The sequence below is a fragment of the Nyctereutes procyonoides genome, unplaced genomic scaffold (assembly GCF_905146905.1).
Source record: "Nyctereutes procyonoides isolate TBG_1078 unplaced genomic scaffold, NYPRO_anot_genome, whole genome shotgun sequence".
Taxonomy (NCBI): domain Eukaryota; kingdom Metazoa; phylum Chordata; class Mammalia; order Carnivora; family Canidae; genus Nyctereutes; species Nyctereutes procyonoides.
In genome coordinates, this window is record NW_026575142.1 from 62,084,985 (window position 1) to 62,104,948 (window position 19,964).

Genomic DNA, 19,964 nt, shown 5'->3' on the forward strand with positions numbered 1-19,964 from the left:
TACCAATTATGAAAACCAATAAATCTGCTAGTATGAAACAGGTTTTGTAAACACACACACACACACACAGAAAATGCTTGGAAATATTTCACTTTTCAATTTAGAATAGAAATAAGTGGAATGGAAAGGTAGAAATTATTTCATTTTGGAAAGATTCATTATCAAGTCTCTGTAAGGAAGATTAAGCATTTTAAAGCAGAAGTTTGTCCCAGGCATGTAGATTTATACGTTTATACTTTTTTACTGTACACAGACATGCCAAAAGGGGCATTAAGTGGAAGACAACTTATGACAGTTATAATTTCTACCTCAGTTAGAGGAGGAAACATAAGGTCATGTATTGTCGGAAATGTGTGCGGTCACCCAGCTCTTGACAGAATTGTGAAGTAGAATGAGAACTTTTAAGGATCCCCAGACTTCTGTTAGTGGCTTTTTCTGTTTCCATGGTCCCTTCTGTGGTCCTTTTTGCTTTGTGGTTTCTTCCTCTACACAACCCAGAAGAGAATTTGGATGATCTATTCATAGGATATTAAGTAACAAAAATTCAGCAGTTGTCATTTTTCCTAAAAACTGTGAAAATTAACATATCTGCTACCACAAATCTGCTACCACCTTAAAGAACTATGGGGGAAAACTGGAAGAGAGGGCTGCGGGTATATACCAGACAATTTCTTTGAAAGTGAGTAACAGAGAAAGCCTTCTCCACCTGAATTACAATGTCAGTGGAGAGAAGCAGCAGCTGATAATATGATGTGTGAGAGGAGATACTTTGAAGGAATTTTACACTCAGGGATTACTCAATGTTATTTGTTAATTGATTAAAGTATATGCGACTGGTGAGGTTAAATGTGTCAACGTGTTTGGATCACTTGTGTTTTGACAGTGGACAAAATAAGTGAGATTAAGAGGACGAAGGCTAAGGAACTACTGGGAAGAGTAGAGGAAGAAAAAGGAATCTTTGAGACCTACCAAATCATAACCCTTTGACATTCTATTAAATAATATTTATTTATGACATGGAAAGATTGCTGGTGGAAATCAGTTTTATTAAAAATTCATAATGTGGGGCACCTGGGTGGCTCAGTGGGGTGGGGTTCTACTCTTGGTTTCAGCTCAGGCCATGATTTCATGGGTCCTGTGATCTAGCAGCATGGGGCTCCACGCTCCCTCTCCCTTATCGGCCCCCGTCCCCACTTGCACTAGTGCTTGCTCTCTGTCAAATAAATAAATCCATCTTCTAAAAAATTCATAATGCACACCGAGTTTCCTTAAAGTTAGTAACACTTAAAAATCAGATTCTGAAACTTCACATGACACAGAGGGACACAGAAATGTAATGCCCATATTTTTTTAAAGAACTAACAGCTTTATATAACTGGAATAAAACCTGATTGAAACAGTCAAATACAAACAATGATTCTCCTCCACGCAATAATAACAAAGGTCCGCAAATGTACACAACCTTTTCTGTATTATTTTTTCATACTGTAGTTGTAAATACAATCTATGTGCCTAAGAAGCTAATCCTGTGAGCTTTGAGAATTTGTATTAGTGTTTTTTTTTTTTTTTTTTAAATTTAGGTTGTCTCAGAAGGTAGAGAAAATAAAGTATTATCCTGAAAACTGTCACAGGATTAGGATTCTCACATGTTAAATCAACCTCATTTGCCACTGCTAATGGTATAGCTAGTGATCAGCAAGTAGGTTTTGAGCCCCCAAAAGATCTGGATAAACTGATCAACTGTGTACAGTATTTTGTTAGTGTACTTACAGATATCTCTACCTCTGTTTCTGTTTATATATCTATTTATCTAGATTTAATTATATCAATGTCTATATATTTATGCATATATATACACATATATGTCTATCTATAATGATTATTAAGCTAACAAGTTTTTTAAAAAAACAGTGATTATTTTATGCTCTCAATTTTGATACAACTGAACCTGTAAAGACCATTAAAATGTTATTGAAGTATATAATACTTTAATACTATTTCTGTGCTTATATTTATGATTTCTATACTATTATGATATGCTATATTTATGATAAATTATGATAACTATAATATATGATATCATAACATTGTGATAATGTAGTAATAATGTGAAGCTTCTGGTAGACTTAGCACTTACTACTGAAATTTTATATTTCTGACAGTTCAGGAGTTTTAGAGGCATACCAACCGCAGTCTTATTTTTTTAATTCCTTCTGATAATTTCTAAACCCTTTCTCTTAAATAGATGGAGGGAGAACAAAGTGCAGCAATGGATTTTTTTTCTTTTTTAAAAACCTGCTTTGCAAAGAAAATAGGAATTAAGATACAAATCGGGTTAACTCTAACCTACATTTCAACAGATTCATTGCAGCATGTCTGGTTGTACTCATTCCTCCCTGTGGCCCCGCTCAAGCAATGTTCTTCTGAGTGTAAAGATTGTCTGTTTTTTTTTTTTTCTTGGTTTTATATAAACATTATTTTACCTTTATAAACCAAACACTTAATGCTATGTGATTTTTGGTCTCTGATAATTTTCAAATGTTTGTTGTATACTTTAATAATTATATTGCACAGCAAGTATAATATACTACCAAAACATTCTGGTTTTGTATGTAATTAATAAATGCAATAATTTTCCTTGAATATTAAAAAAATATCTACTATAACACTTAAAAGGTTATAGTATCATTCCAGGTCACTTAGCTTGATCTACATAGCTGTGTCTTGTATGTTTTTATTTATGTTTGTGCTGAAAAGATGTTAACGTTATATAGTATGATTTAGGCAAGTAATTATGTTGCTTTCTCAAGGATGATCTGTGAGTCATCAGCTCACAAATAATGTAATTAGTAACATTCAAAAAAATCATTGTAAGCATGTATTCACTGTAAGAATGGCAATATAATTCCAACTCACCACCATGCTACCTGTTGGAGCGCTTATATACCATATTATTAAGTTTAGACTTTAACATGAAAATATGCATGTCCACATTGCTAGGTTAGTGTAGGCTAATATTTTCATAGTTAGCTGCAGCCCTTATTTAAATAAGCATTATTTTGTCCTCTTCATAATCCAGTATTCTCTATTTTAACAGGTTGCTTCATGTTTTTAGTATATGTTATCACATGATTAAATAATCAAAGGAGGAATAAAGGAGACTGAGAAAATATAATTAGCCTATATATCCAAATCTTTATCAATAATTAAAACATTAACTAAAACTTCATTTGTCTTTCTTCAATAAATTCTGGTGCAAGTTGAATAATGTCACATTAAATAAACAATTTAAACTTCGGGAATATATAATCCATTTATCATAAAGAATGGGGAAATTTTTCATACCAACTACAGTGAGTATTGGAATTTAATTCACTTACTGCCATAGTTTTTGAAAGAAAGGCAAGAGTCCTCCTTTGGAATTGCAAAAGAAAATGAATGAAGGGAGTGGGAAGAGGGAAAAACCTGGAAGATAATAAAGACTACAGTATCCCAAGTTTGTCAAGTGCTTCAGGATATCAAAATCTTCAGGATATCAAAAACTGGCAATTTTTGGAAAATATTCCAAACTTTTAACAATGTAACTTTGAAAATTAAAAAAAAATGCAAAAAAACATTATTCTTTTCATTTTTGAATTAATTTTGAAAGTAGTATCAATTTTAAGAAATATATGTTATGCCCTAAGATATGGATGTAATAAAATGATTGACAGAGCTACTTATTTGCCATAGCTAATTATCAACCACCTTTTCAAAATAATTGGCCACCCAAGGACTTCTTACAAGATGGCCAAGCAAATATTGATAATAGTTTTCTCCAAGTGTAATTTTCCTGTTTTTTTTTAAGTTATAAGATTCATTTCTATATAAAAATAAGTCTTCTTAAAATAGTGGGGCAAGAGCCATCTAGATAATATGATCTAGAACAAGCGCCTATAAATGTATTTGGTCAAAATAAAACAACTAAGCCTTTATACCAAATCTAAAAAGCTTGTTTTGTTGTAGGCTATCTGAAGTGGGGAACTGAGGAAGTCTGTTTATAAATAGACTATAGCACTGTCTTTCAGGGATCCTTCGGGTACCCTAGGCACTGAGAGAATGTGTACAGATATAAGACACTATATTAGGTATGAGAAGCGTAAGATCCAAATCTGCCCTCAATCAGGAAGAAGATCGTTGAAGTAATTCAAACATTTACTATTAGAGAGATATCTTGGGTCTTTGAAAGTTGAATTTGGTGTTTGATTGATGCCTATTCAATTACGATCCTCTAACAACCTGCAGTGTCTCTAAGAATGAGCAGATTTTGGCATGAAAGCATTAATTTAAATATGTTATTATTAATTATTATCAAAAAACGACTCAAAGCAGAAACTAAATTTATAAACAAGACGTGACTTGCCAAGACATTATTAGTTTATATTTTAAAAAGTGAAAAAAATAAAGTGAAATGTGGATCTCAAGACATTTTCTTACGGTTAAAGAAGCAGGTCATTAAAAATAAACAAGAATAAAAATAAATCTAGGATACTGAAACAGCTTTGCTAATCCAATTAGCAATTTTATTTGTCATTCCAAGGTGATGTTATTTCAAATTCACAGGGAATTCTAAAGACTTTCATTTAAAGTCACTCTTCAAAAACTCATGCTCATCCCCTAATAAGTAACTATTTACATAAGTGAAATACAATTATGCTTATCATAAGCATTAGATAGTTTTTATTATGGAAGGCATAGACAGACTAGTGACGGTAACTCCTCGCTGGGTTTATTATTGTGTAATAGATTTATAAAAATTTGGAAGGCCTACTTTTGAAATAAAAAATAAATTATAAATAGAGATCCTAAACCATGGAATAATTTCGGTCACATTTCAGTTTAATTTAATCATTCACACATTTTATATTCAATGCTTAATCCTCTGATTAAACAAGAACTGATGTCACTAAAAACAAAGGCAGATTTACAAGACTGCAGGATGAGCAGAAAAATCTAAATTTGCTAGTTGTTTCTATAATAGCAGAAATAATAGCAAATTCACAATATATTGCTACACTTTAAATGCGAATTTTCTTTTTCTTAAAGGACACACAGGACACAGGGAGAAAAGTTTGCAAACCGAAGTAGGAAACAGAATTTTCTTTTAGATATAAGAAACCTAGACCTCATTCTTTGCCAATGATACTGTTAAAGTTTCAGATGACAAAATGATGATTAGGTACAGTGTCAAGCCAGACAGTAAGAGAACTATTCTTTCATGCCACTTAAAGAAAAAAAGAAAAAAGAAAAAAGGTAAAAAAAAAAAAAATAGAGTAAGACTGGCCAGGGACCACTTTTGTCACTCTTTTCAGGAGAGATTCCCTGCATCATGCATTTAAGGGTAAAAGACCGCTCAGAAGCGTCCTCGCGCAGGGAGGGCGCTCAGAACACACATCCCAGGGATTCCACAAGTGCTACTACGGTCCTTTGCACAAAGTTGAATACATTTCGCTATTTCCTCCGCAGGCAAACGGACTCCGTTTAGGTTCCTTGAATAATGGGCAGATGGGATGCATGTGTCCGCTCGCTTGCTGCATCTGTCCCACTTGCAATAACCGTGCTCCACGGAGCACCCAGGGGGCACAGCAAACAAGTGCAGGGGTGACGCTCCTCCTGCGGGGTGAGCCTCGCCGTGAGGTGCCCCAGGACACCGGCAGCTTACCTGACGCGCTGCACCTCGGCGCTGAGGTTTGCAAGGAGCGGCGAGCATGCAACACTTCGGGAGACGCGGTTTGCAGCTGCGGCTCCAGCCTGCAAAGTGGGCTGCCCTGACATTGCGATCCACCCCCCCTGACAAAGCTCGCGAGAGTTGGCAGCCGCCCCTGCTCTGGAAGCAGCCAATCTTTACTTTCTGACATCTGTTCCGAGGCTGATGGTTCCAGTGCGATAGGGATTCAGGTACCGAAGTGTGACCGGATTCCCCCTTTAGGAGCGCAGGCGCTGGCTGCAGGCGCGGGGGGGGGGGGGGGGGGGGGGGATGCAGAACCTCTTTAGCTACCAGCAGCTGAAAATGAATAGGAAATGCATGTGTTTTCCCTTTTAAATACTAACAGAACTTTTAAGGTGTTTTCCCCCTTTAAGAAAAAAAAAGAAAAAATATATATTTGAAACTGTTTGAAAAATATATATAATATTGAAAATATATATATATTTGAGACTGTTTGAAAAAATATATATTATATTGAAATATATATATATTTGAAACTGTTTGAAAAATATATATATAATATTGAAAAAATATATATATTTGAAACTTTGAAAAATATATATAATATTGAAAATATATATATATTTGAAACTGTTTGAAAAATATATATTATATTGAAATATATATATTTGAAACTGAAAAAATAATATAATATTGAAAAATATATATATTTGAAACTGTTTGAAAAAATATATAATATTGAAATATATATATTTGAAACTGAAAAATATATATATAATATTGAAAAATATATATATTTGAAACTTTGAGAAATATATATAAAATTGAAATATATATATATTTGAAACTGAAAAATATATATAATATTGAAAAATATTTATATATTTGAAACTGTTTGAAAAATATATATAATATTGAAAAAACTATATATTTGAAACTGTTTGAAAAATATATATATAACACTGAAAAATATATATATATTTGAAACTGTTTGAAAAATATATATATAACATTGAAAAATATATATATATTTGAAACTGTTTGAAAAAATATATATAATATTGAAAAAATATATATATTTGAAACTGAAAAATATTTTTTTTGTTTGAAAAATATATATAATATTGAAATATATATATATAGAAACTGTTTGAAATTCTCTCTCCCCTCTCTTTCTAAAATAAGTAAATCTTAAAAAAAAAGAAAATGTCATTCTGATGACAGTTCGCTGGTTTAATAAGTGTGATTTTGTATGCAAATGTCAAATGTGCTCATTTTAAGATTTAAAGACCTAACGCATAGTTCTAAAGAAATTTGGTATTGAAATTCTTTGCACCTTCAATCTGTGCCTTTCATGTAGTTACAAGGGAGTGTGAAAGAGAAACTTGGAAACAAAGTAACTACTCTGGGTAAACGCCTGCAGACCGCTGCTCAGTTAGGTTGGCTGCCTGCAGGGCTCAGATCCGTGGGCCCTGGCAAGCGCGGTGCCCCGGGGGCATTCCAGGTCTAGGAGGGTCAGCACTGCTGATTTCCTACCAGGAGCCCCGCAGGCAGGCGGTCAAGTGTGATGAGAAGCCACAATTTTCTGGTCAGGACAAAAAAGTACAATGAACGATCTCCACCAAACTTTTAAAAAGATACACTTGTCAGCTGGAAGAGTGTGAGTTCTCAGGGATGTATTTATTCCTTTCAGGCTTATGGTCTTTGAAATCTATGTTTGGGAAAATGAAAAAAAAAAGACTTTTAATGCTTGATCTCTCAACGCAATTGCATTCTTTATCTCTTGCAAATGATAGCTTTCACTTTTAAATCTGTCACTTTTTGGTTCACTATGGACCAATCATTAGGCATGTAATCGCAGGTGAACCCATTTTTGTTTTTAATATTGTGCTAAAATGGGATCCCTGGGTGGCGCAGTGGTTTAGCGTCGGCCTCGGCCCAGGGCGCGATCCTGGAGACCCGGGATCGAATCCCACGTCGGGCTCCTGGTGCATGGAGCCTGCTTCTCCCTCTGCCTGTGTCTCTGCCTCTCTCTCTCTGTGACTGTCATAAATAAATAAAAAGTTTTAAAAAAAAGTTTAAAAAAATATTGTGCTAAAATTTCAAATAGGCACATATAAGAACTGTCATTTATTATTGATACTACCTTGTGCCAGTCATTATAATTGACAGATACGTCTATTATTTTACTTTATTCCAAAAATACATTAATTAAGTAGTACTAAACATGTTTTTCAGATGGAGAAGCTAAGACTTATAAAGATAAGTATTTTTCAGATGAAGAAGCTAAGACTTATAAAGATAAGAAGCTTATATATTCCACCACTAGTAGTGGTTGGAATCAAAATTTTAACTTACATTTGTCTGATGTCTTTTCATGTTGTTTCCAAGATAATCAATAGCCACTTGGGTCTTAAAAAATATCTTTTCCGCAAAGATTGCTACTGAGGAGGTATTTAGGAGATAAAAAACCCCCTAACTACAATGATTTGTAATGTATTTAGAATATAGTTTAGATGATGACAATCTAGTCACATAAAAGTTACAAAATACATGGTCCACCTAAAGGCTTTTTAAAAGGTAGTAAGTACAGTGACAATTAAGCAATGCTTTATAAAATGATAGTATTTCTGTTGAAAACGTAGTCATTCTGGGGTGCCTGAGTGGCTCAGTGGGTTGGTTAATCATCTGACTTAGTTTTCGGCTTTCATCGTGGTCTCAGGGTGGTGAACTTGGAGCTCTGCCTCAGTTTCCATACTGGGCGTGGAACCTGTTTGAGATTCTCTCTCCCTCTCTTTCTAAAATAAATAAATCTTAAAAAAAAAAAAGAAAGAAAGAAAATGTCATTCTGATGACAGTTCATTGGTTTAATAAGTGTGATTTTGTATGCAAATGTCATAATTCTCTCCAACACAGCTCTGCTGCAGTGTTTTCTGTGCTCGTGTGGCTTATTCTCAAATCCAGCAATTGTCAAGGGATGTGTTTGATGTTAGTGAATTTTGGCAGAGCATTTTGCATACTCCTAATATCAACTCCCCACCAGGTAAAATACATCACATATATACACAGATTTTCTTTTCATCGGTAGACAAGAAGCTAAAGAGTAAAAATAATCTGCGACAAGTAGATTTTTCTTTTAAACACAACACCGTGTTAAACGCGATGTGGCTGCCTGGCAGTATCAACTGACTACAACACCTGACAGTTTTTCCTCAGCTCAGCATTTGTGCCTCAGCGGACCACCTTTCGCTACTACAGCCCCTTTAGTTTGTTTTCTCTGATTTCTCAGCTATGCTACATTATCTGATGCATTATGTCAGTGCATTTCTTTCCTCTCATTTTTTTTGAGGGTCTCTTTCTTTGTGGCTTGATATATAACAGCTGTTTTGCTCCTGTGACATCACCATTTTTTAAAAAAAAAAAAAAAACATATGTCCAGCAGACCTTGTAGGTCAAAGGTTGTTCGAGAGTCATGTTTCAGGGTTAGGGAAATGTTTTTTTGCTACTAGTCACTGGATGATTAAGATCATGCTGTTAACTGTCAAGGATGCCTTCCTTGTAAGCGACACTGCTAAAATACCATAAGACTCTTGACACAGCATTAACACTGCTCAGATTTTGCAGCCATGTATGCTGGAGCTCAGGCAAGACATGGTCTTATGGTCTCATTATGGTCTCATTATGGTCTGGAGTCTATGCTCATTGTCAGTGAGCCTGTCACAGTGGCTTTTTGCTTTTAAGCTTTTATTGTGACTTAGTTACCATTGGGCTGGTTGTTTTCTAGACAGCAACATTCCGGGAGATTTGAAAAGAATGAAATACTAATCCCATATTACAATTAGTCTTCCTTAGGCATACTGATGTCACGAGATGCCCTGATCTTTTATTAATCCTTTGGGTTTTCTTGAAAAGAACAAGACCTCCTCCTAAGAAAATATGGATTGACATATTTGGATTGACATTTTACATATCACAGAGATGAAAAAGATCATCTGATGTATTTCATCTAGCCTTCTGCAAAATATATGTACATAGTCACAGTTATGTATAGTAATAGTAAGGAGGTATAATTTTGTTTCCTGTTTTAAAATGTATTTCATGATATTAATTTTTACTAAATATTTAATGACTGAGTGATGTATTACAATGAGTATACCATAATTTATTGCACCATTTGTTATTTTTATGATAATTTTAGCTAATAACTACTATTTGCATACATTGTGCCAGGCACTTTAAATATGTTGGCTCATTTAAAACGCAAAACCACCTTTTGAATGAGAACAATTGTTATTCTTATTTTATAGTTGAAGAAATTTAACCACAAATGGTTTAAGTAACTTGCCAAAAATCATACAGGCAATAAAAATACTATCTAATTTTTGTATATGAACACTATTGCAACTGGCATTTTGGTGTATGGATATTTAGGTGTAACTTTTGCTTATTTTCTTTTTTTTTTAAGATTTTATTTATTTATTCATAGACACAGAGAGAGAGGCAGAGACACAGAGACACAGGCAGAGGGAGAAGCAGGGTTCATGCAGGGAGCCCGACGTGGGACTCGATCCCGGGACTCCAGGATCACACCCCAGGCTGCAGGCGGCGCCAGACCGCTGCGCCACCGGGGCTGCCCCTTTGCTTATTTTCTTAATTTATTTTCCCAGAAGTGGAATAATTGAATATGACTAGTACAAAGTAGATTTTTTATTTTGCAATCTTCTGAGGCCCTCCATAGACCGTTTCCAATACTTCTGGCCAAAAGGGGAAATGTTCTTAATCAGAATAAATCTGATGAAGTCTTGGAGCTGAGACTGTACATTCACACATGGATGTGACAGGTGTTTAAAAGTGGATTTCTGGACAGATTTTCAAGTGGGCCCAGCACCGAATACAATAGAATTAAAGTGTGATGCCAGCTATATGGAAGTGCCTGCGGGTATTAGAGATGCAACAAAGATCTTTTGAAGTTAAGGAAGACTGAATGATGAGGAGTCTGAAGTAGCCCTGTGCTATTTATTTGGATAAACAGGTAGTTTGTATAAAGGAGTTCTGAAGAGAAATTTATAGGCACCAACAATTTGGTTAGAGTCTCAAACACCAGACGCCAAGAAGATAATTAAAATCAAGAAAAAACACGTGGCTTCTGATGATATGTGGTACCAAACTGATTTTCATGGAAATCAAAGGAAATACACTCTGAAACTAAATCACACAGTGCTTGAGCAAAGAAAGGAAGAGAAACTCATTGTTTCAAACAGACACACAAAAAAGAGAGCGAAAAGAAGCAGCACCCTTCTTTGTTTATAATTTCATTTATTGATATGGCTTAAATTTACTCTTGCCAAACATTTGATTAATCTTAGAGTCCTACTTTCAGAAAAGCTGTACATGAACATATCACAGAATCAATCCAAGTGCTCTTTCAAAATCCTGATTCCTGGACCACATCATGGGCTTTGGCTTGAATAGATCTGCAGTGGGATCTTCTAAACGAGCCTCCTACTATCCATAAGAGACGCTGAACTCTAGGAAACAAAATGAGGATTGCTGGAGGAGATCGGTTGGGGGATGGGGTAACTGGGTGATGGGCCTTAAGGAGGACATGGGATGTAATGAGCCCTGGGTGTTATATATAACTGATGAACCACTAAATTCTACTCCTGAAAGTAATAATACACCATATGTTAACTACGTTGAATTTAAATAAATAATTAAAAAATAATTAAATAAACTAGCCTCCTATATGAGGCTTATTAGGGAAGTTCACAGGCCACACTCTAAGAGGCAGAGTCCCAGGGCTGGGCTCCTCAGGAAATTGTTATTCTATCATATGTATGGTTTATCTTTTTTTTTTTCTATCTACTCATATGCAATTATACCTTTAAATTTAGGCTAATTTGGAAACATGTCAAATATAATATTTTGTAGTATGCTTTCATGTAACTGATGCTATCAAATATTTCTCTTCAACTTAATTTTATTGCCTGTATTTTAATCATTTCTCTGGGTGGACTATTATTTTATTAACTCATCTTTGTTGTACAGGTAGCTTGCTTTAAATTTATCACGGGAATAGTCATATAAAAATGGGCATTACAATTGTAACTATTTTTATACATTTCTTATATTTCATAGGATAATTACTTAAATCAGAATTGTTCAAAAGCAATGTAGATGGGAATCCCCAAGTGGCTCAGCGGTTTAGCACCTGCCTCGGCCCAGGGCATGATCCTAGAGTCCCGGGACTGAGTCCCACATCAGGCTCCCTGCATGGAGCCTGCTTCTCCCTCTGCCTATGTCTCTGCCTCTCTCTCTCTCTCTCTCTCTCTCTCTCTCTCTCTCTCTCTCCCTCCCTGTGTGTCTCATGAATAAATAAATAAAATCTTAAAAAAAAATAAACCACAAAAGCAATGTAGACTTATGACTAAGGCATATATGACCACTTACCTCCACAAAAATATTACCAATTTATATCACAAAATATATCAATTTATATTTCCACTGCAATTTAAGAAAATGTTTCTTTTCTAATGCTCAAAAGAAAATCATTTTCCCTTTTCACTTGATAAAATAACACTATGTTTAATTCATTTGCTTATTGCTATGATCAACTGTGTATTTTCTTTTTTTAAAAGATTGATTTGAGATAGAGAGACTATAGAGAGGGACAGAGAGAGAGGGACAGAGAGAATTTTGAGCAGACTCCCTGTTGAGCATAGAGTCTGACACTGAGCTCGATTCTGCAACTCTGAGATCATGACCTAAGCTGAAATCAAGAGTTGGATGCTGAACTGACTGAGTCACCCAGGTGCCCCACAACTGTATATTTTCATGAGTTTATTAGTTTTCTGAAATGTAACTTTAGATTACTTTCAAATATAGGAAAAGTTTCAAAACTGTGTAATGAACTCTTAGATACCTTTACCCAGATTCACATGTTAGTATTTTGACCTGTTTTGAATATCATTTTCCCTTTCTTCATATATGAATAATATATATATATACACACATACACATATATATGATAATATGCATATATATGTATAGACACATAGGGGCCTATTATTTTTTCTGAATTATTTCAGTATTATTTGCAATCTCATCATTACTTACCCCTAAACACTCCTGTAAGATCTTTGGAAATATACCTGATCTCTGGCTGTGTATATAACTGAGTTCAATCAGCAGTCTGACAAATAGAACACAGGCTAAACAGCCCTCTTACTGAGAGACAACTCTAACTTTAAAAAGGACAACCAATAAATGTAGAAGGAATCATATTCTAGAAACAACAAGAGTTTGGCAAACCCTGATGAATATATTGAGTCAGGCACAGATGAACAATTGATATCAAAATCATTAGGTGTATGCTTGATGAAGAACTGGATATTTGATATTCCTGAGAAACCACACGGGTTACACTCAGAATTTCATGATTTAACCAGGGGCGTCAAACTTAGCATCATGGACTGTGGGATCAATGGAATACAAGGCATAGAACAGTATCTAGTCTACCTAAAAAATAAATTGAGTGTTTTATCATCAAGTTATAAGCCATATCTTGGCTTATATGAAATATAAGTTTATATGAAATAAAGAAAATAAATGAAAAAATAAACTATATCACAATGAAGTAACCAGATAATCCCCAAAAGTGGGATATTCAGGTCTGGTCATTTCAACAAAACAGTGAAGAAAGCTTGAGTTATGTAAGACTGGGTAACACTTAACGGACTTAATCAGATGCACTGCATGGTGCATGCTAGGAATGGGTTCGAATATCAGAAACAATATCTGGAGGGTTGGTTTTGAAAATCTGAATAATTACTGGTGTTACATTAGATGAGAAAACTGTGGTGGAAGTTCTTGATTAAAAGAAGTGAGTCGGGGCAGCTCGGGTGGCTCAGCGGTTTAGCGCCGCCTTCAGCCCAGGGCCTGATTCTGGAGACCCGGGATTGAGTCTTACATTGGGCTCCCTGCATGGAGCCTGCTTCTCCCTCTGCCTGTGTCTCTGCCTCTCTCTGTGTGTGTGTCTCATGAATAAATAAATAAAATCTTAAAAAAAAATGGAGTAGCAGAACACTATGAAAATATGATGCTATTGTGGTTTGTGCACACACACACACAAAGATTTCAAAGCCTAAGCATGTGCTGGTTGTTGCTGTATAGTGAGCATATATAATATTTACTTCTAAATGTTTGCTTCTCTCTCTTTTCAAGTTTTCTGTAATGCAAAACTATCATTCCTATAATCCTATAATCATTATTTATATATAATCAGAGAGAGAGGAGAGAGAGAGAGTCAAATTCAAATTAACAGTTAAAAAAATTCTGCCCTGGACCTCATGCTCAGGTGATCTAACGAAATTTTGGCTTGCGTTAACTGGTTCAGCATATTGGAAAGGGGAAAGATTCCCATTTGATATTATTAAAATAATATAAACTTTGTGGCAAAATAAGTTAAAGGCAAAAAAAAAAAGAGAAAAAAAAGCTGCAGTTTGAAGCAAGGAGATTTTAGGGTAGATACAGGGAAAGCGCTAACAAGAGGGGAGCAATTTGGGGAACTGTCCTAGAAAGTACAAGTGCTGGGGAGTTGTGTGCATAAGAAAGACATTAAGGAAGGGATGATGTTTGTAGTGAGGTGTAAATCCCTCCCGAAAATCCTTGAGCTTGTTAGGACAAACTAACATTGTTTTTCAATGATTCTGGAACAAATGTGTGTGTGAGTGCGTGCGTGCATGTGTGTGTGTGTGTGTGTGTGTGTGTGTGTAAGCAGTAGAGAGACACGGGCTGCAAAATATGCAGAGCGAGACCTGAGATGGAAAAGATAGAGATTTAAATCTCTAGGGTCAAATTGTTACACTTATTGGGGCACCTGGGTGACTCAGCGGTTTAGCACCGCCTTCAGTCCAGGGTGTGATCCTGGAGGCCTGGGATCAAGTCCCACATCAGGCTCCCTGCATGGAGCCTGCTTCTCCCTCTGCCTGTCTCTGCCTCTTTCTCTGTGTCTTTCATGAATAAATAAATAAAATCTTTAGAAAAAAGGAAATTGAGGTGGGAAATTGTAACTTTTGCTTTCTTCATTTCCATAATTTGACAATTTCCCTAATTTGCATATAACATGCTTAAATAAAAAATAAACTTCTTATAAAATAATTTTGATCATCATAAAAGCACATTTCGTACACTGACCTCTGAGACAATAGTTAGAAGAAAGCAACTGGTGGCACCTTCCCTGGCAGGATCTTCCTTTATTCCCAGGGTAATCTCTCCTCAGTTTTTCCTCCCAACTTCTGTCTCCTATGTCTTCTTTCCCTTCATCCTTTTTGCAATATGTCCAGATTCCTCTTTCTGCTTTTTAGAAAAAAAAAAAACCTTTATTTTTATTTTTTTTATCATCTCAGGATGACTTTTCAAGTGCCAGTATTTAAATCTTATTTTTTGGAGAGAGGAGGGAGAAATAGAGGCGAAAGCCACAATGCAGGAACTGTAAATTGCTGAGATTTACCTTTGTTGTGCAACTGGAGTACGAATGTATTGCCAAAATAGCCTGACATTTAGCAAAGTGCTGGATTGCTGGGCCATTACTGCAGTTACTAAATATACTCAAGCAAACAATAATTAATCTTCCCATGTCTTAGTACCGTCTGCATCTTAATATTGTTTTTCAGTCTGTTCATTTTGGTGATCACATTCACAGAATAATTTGACCATATACAGGAAATGTATTCAGAGTATATTCTTAAATATGAGGGAGCTTATTTTGGCCACGAAGAGGCTTTAGATAATTTGCTGTCTTCCAACAATGGTTCTACCTTTGATTTTTTTCCCCTAAACCCATCAGATGGCACTTTAATTCGCTTCTGTGTAATCATTCGTCTGATGTGAAATTTCTGGCTCTGTTTAAAATAATCAACATGTCATAAAACATAAGTTAGTGCTGCAAATCCCAAAAAACATAATATGAAATGGTGACCTATTTATAACCTTACAAAATATTCTTCTACAAATAGATTATATGTATCTAAATTATCTGTATGCAGTAGTTATTAAAGACATAAATTTATGTCCATCTGTATCACTAGGCCTAGAAGAGACATTAAGAGCCCTCAGCAGAGACTGTACACTTCTGTTTAACTATTTTATTCAATCTGGGGTGAAAAAAATCACATGAAGTGATGCAAAGAAAGAATGTTATAAATTATCATGTTGTTACATAGCTTCATTTTATAGCTTATACAGGTAAATAACCAGAAAATATTTTTATTTCTATTGCTAATCATACTCTGCTTCCTAAAGCACAATAAAATTGTAGCACCAGGCATGATCCAGGCCATTTTTCACACTTGGTCTTACAAAAGTGAGAAATGTCCCTGCTTCTGTTATAGTACCTGCCAGTGGAGGATTTCCAGGAGTTGCAACGTCAAAGTACAAGAAGGAACACAAGCACATTGGAGGGCAGTCTCCGTGACCTTGAAGAAGGATGGCCATATCACAAGAACATATCACTTTTGGAGCGAGGATGTGAAAATCGAAGGATGGAGCTGGGTCTATTTTTATTTCTCCTCCCTTTGGCATTCTTCAAACATTCATTTTCGAAGCAAACGTTGTACTCATTGATGACTTCAGTTAAAACATCTGAGTAGGCCAGGGTAAGTGGTCAGAGAAAAAAAGAGAGGGCCTGTTTTTAGAGCAAATACCTTCCTGTAGTTTCTTAAAGTTAATTTCCTTGAGTCACCTTCTTGCATTTGAGTTTATAAAATGGACACAATGTTATCTTTGTATCCTCAGCACCCTGCAAAGTCCTTGGCACATGGTAAATACCATATAAAAATGCGGTGGTTGTTTGGTAGTATAGATGAATGTATGAAATGTATAGAACAATTTGCTCAAAACCATTTAAATGTACAAGGTGCCTATCTCAGAGTTTCATTGCTAGAAAGAGAAACTACACTTTTTTTAAAAAATTTTTTTAAGCAAGAAATGTTTCCCTTCGCTGGGGATATCTTTGAAACCTTCAACTGTTGCAGGTGGTACCTACTACAGGAATTTGTCAGTTCCTTCCCGATGATGATTTCTGAACACCCTGTATTGCGCCTGGATACACTCAATGAAGCAGTTTATTTGAAGGTCAGTCATGTGTCTTTTGTCTAAAGAATCCAATAGGAGATTTGGAATATCAAATTCAGGATGCTTTTGAACTAGCCGTGCATATTCCTAGGGTGGCAGGAATGGTGACTGTGGTATCATGAAACACATTGCAAAGAGAAGCTTCCTGGAATGTTATAGGTACAACATGACTATTGAGTATGAGTAATTATCACTGAAATCAACACCTTACTTATCATTGCTTCGAGGCAGGTGTGTGTAAAATTTCATCAGTCCAAGCTGAAACAACACCTGATTATTTATGATTTTCTGAAAGCAAACCATTAGTAGTATTTTGAAGACATTTTGATAAGAACTGAAGCCTTTACTTGAATGTTACAATATTTAATGGGACTCCATTTCCTCGAATTACAGACTTTTATTACATTTGTCTGGGACACTCCTGGTATATGCCCGTTTTTCTCTGCATACTGTCTTCTACTCTCTGAAGTTTAAAAGAAGTTATATAGGCCCCTACTGATAGGTAAAAATGGATCAGAAATATTAAACATAACTAAGTGGTAAAGAAGCAGGTATGAACTCAGGTTTTCCAGTAACATCTTTTTATGGAGTGATATAAACATTAATAAGATTTATATATTCAATCCCAAGTAAAGAACAGTATCCTTTCTTAGAGGTCACTCAATAAACAAAGCAAGATCTTCAAAATCTCATTGGAATGATTACTTTTCGCCATATTTTCTGCAATGTATTGCCAAGGCATTTCTTCACTTGGTGGGATAAGCCTGGCATACCAAGGATTTATTGACTGTGTAATCTGGACACAAACCCTGCTTCTTGCCACTCACACTTCACCTTACAGTGTTGCAGCTGTGCTTAGCAGCAAAATGCCAGATGGCACGGAGACATCAATTGATTAGTACTCAAGAACAATGTCACCTACCAGAATGGACTACAGACAAATTGACAAAGACAATGCTATGTTTGCAGGCCTGAATGAAGAAGCCATTAAGTAGATTTATGGCTGCATGTTTTCAATGTGTGCTGTTTGGAAATATTTGTTTGTAGGCTAAAGCTACAATTTTAATTACATAACCATGCAATGCATGTTTTGCTGAAACTTTTTTTTTTTAGTGCCTAATCCTCTTGTCTATATTTTTAGAAGGATAATATAACCTAGTAAAGCTCCTAGTCACCACTGAAAATCCCAAATTATCCAAACTCCTTTTAAAATGCATTCCTAGTCACCTTTGTGTGATAATCAGTTAACATTGTAAACTTGGGCAAGAGAGAAGAGCCAATAGAAGTATTGCTTGAAGAATTCTGGAATTCACAAGCTGTCAGCATGAGTTATCTGTCCACAAAGAATGTCTTTTAGGAATAAGTCTTGTTTTTATAGAGGCATTTATTATCATTTTTGGCATCACTTTATATAGCATGTCTTGAATTGTTTGCCCTCAAACTTTGGCTATAAGCTATATCTGATGGCCTTAGAATGGATGCCAATATTTGAAAAACACACATGTCAGATTTCTCACCTTAGCTTTGGTAAATAAGCCATATTGATTTTTCAAAAATGTTCCTGGGAAACTTTTCAGTTGCTATAGCTTTTTAAATTTATTTTAAGAGATGTTAACATGACAGTGAAAATTCTACTTCAAAAAACACAATTAGTTGCTATTATTTAAGATGCATGGGTTGCCTATAATTTTTTTTTTCAGTTAAAGAATGTGCATTTACTTAATTACTGCAACTATAATACCACTTTGGACATGGAATTGATCTATTTATCTGAGATGTTACCAAAATATCTCACTGGCTGCAAGGGAAGGCTTTACTTGGAAGATCTAAGAAGCTTGTTGGAAAAGACAAACCATGAATCCTGACTCCTGTGTTTAGTTACATATTTTACCTCTGAAGATATGACTTTATTAACTGTACCTGACCTCTGGTCTCTTGGAGCATATATTCCTGCTGATGGTGTTGACAGAGGAGTAGCCCCTTCTTTGCTTATTAAATGTAATCTAATCTCTTCTGCTTTGAAATACTGGCTTTCCTTTAGATATTCAGTCAGTAAAAAGTTTAAGAACCTATCAGGGGTATTTCCTCCAGAAAGTCCCTTCTCATTATGACTTCCTGTTTTGATAATGTGGTTCAAAGTGAAGCTTTCTAATCTCCACAGAAGGCATTGTCTGTACTTTCCTTCTTGTCCTCCCTGACCTCTGCCCTGATGGTCACCCAAAACGGATGACTGCTCAGGTGCATCTGGTTTGGCCTGGCTTTTGACCATCAGGCTGATACTCAACTGATGATGACTGGGTAGCTGTCCATTGCCTCACTTCACGTGGTTACCAGATTCCTCTGCTCCCCTATTCCAACTTGAAGCACCTGGCAGCTCACAAATTCTCAGAATTACCTCATGTTTGCATGCTCAGAGAATGACTGAAGAGCTCTGTAACTCTTCATGGTTCAAGAAAGCTCCGAGATGCATCCCTGTGGCACCATCTCTAGCTCTCCTTCTGCCTACGAATGTCAAGCTGCTACTTCTATTTTCTGTGGTTATAACATGTCCCAGGTTCCAGGTCTTTGCTTTCAGCCTTATCTTGTGTCTATTTTATCTTTTCCTCACCCCCAACTGGGGGCTTTGGTCCCTTATCAGAGACCTACTCCGTATCTTAACAAGCCTTCTCTTCTATATGTTTATACTCCTGTTACTTCTGCACACATTTATTTCCTTTCAAAGTCACAGTAAAGCTGTCCTGATATCATTTATATACTCTGTTTTCTCTACACTTTGGTTTTGGCAAAAAAACTATGCTCAGACCTCTAAATTTTATATTGATATTTGGAAAGGATTTCTTAAGATGTAGGAAAAAGTTAACAGTAAAGTCTGTTATCTTCTGGTAGATTAAAAAATGTCTAAATTGAAACTCAAAATTAACCTATAAATATTCAGGCTAAATGTAAACTTCCTCTGATACAATGCATAATCAATGCATGTGGAAGCCAGGGGTTATTGGGAATAAGATTCTATTGCTTTTTCTGCCAAAATGTAACCTCAGTTTCATCCTACCCCAGTAAAACACTGTTTCCTTGGAAAAGACACTTAATCTTATGCCATTTTGTACTAGCAGTTGAAAGTGAA

At 35.5% G+C, this 19,964-nt stretch overlaps 1 protein-coding gene and 1 long non-coding RNA gene across 4 annotated transcripts in view; one reads left to right on the forward strand and one right to left on the reverse strand.

Moving 5' to 3' along the window:
- Positions 1-5,912, reverse strand: part of BCHE (butyrylcholinesterase) — a 58,394-nt gene extending 52,482 nt beyond the window's left edge. The window contains exon 1 of the mRNA XM_055308456.1: positions 5,702-5,912. Coding sequence (XP_055164431.1) covers positions 5,702-5,897 — 196 coding nt within the window. The 5' untranslated portion in view covers positions 5,898-5,912. The remainder of the gene's footprint in view (positions 1-5,701) is intronic.
- The window catches only part of LOC129498878 (uncharacterized), a 59,089-nt gene continuing 44,975 nt past the window's right edge, over positions 5,851-19,964 (forward strand). For 2 of the 3 annotated variants that reach the window (XR_008662226.1, XR_008662227.1), the window contains exons 1-2: positions 13,958-16,362; positions 16,741-16,840. This is a non-coding gene — a long non-coding RNA (uncharacterized LOC129498878). Of the gene's footprint in view, positions 5,938-13,957; positions 16,363-16,740; positions 16,841-19,964 lie in introns of those variants that run through there. The other variant, XR_008662225.1, reaches the window with a different exon arrangement.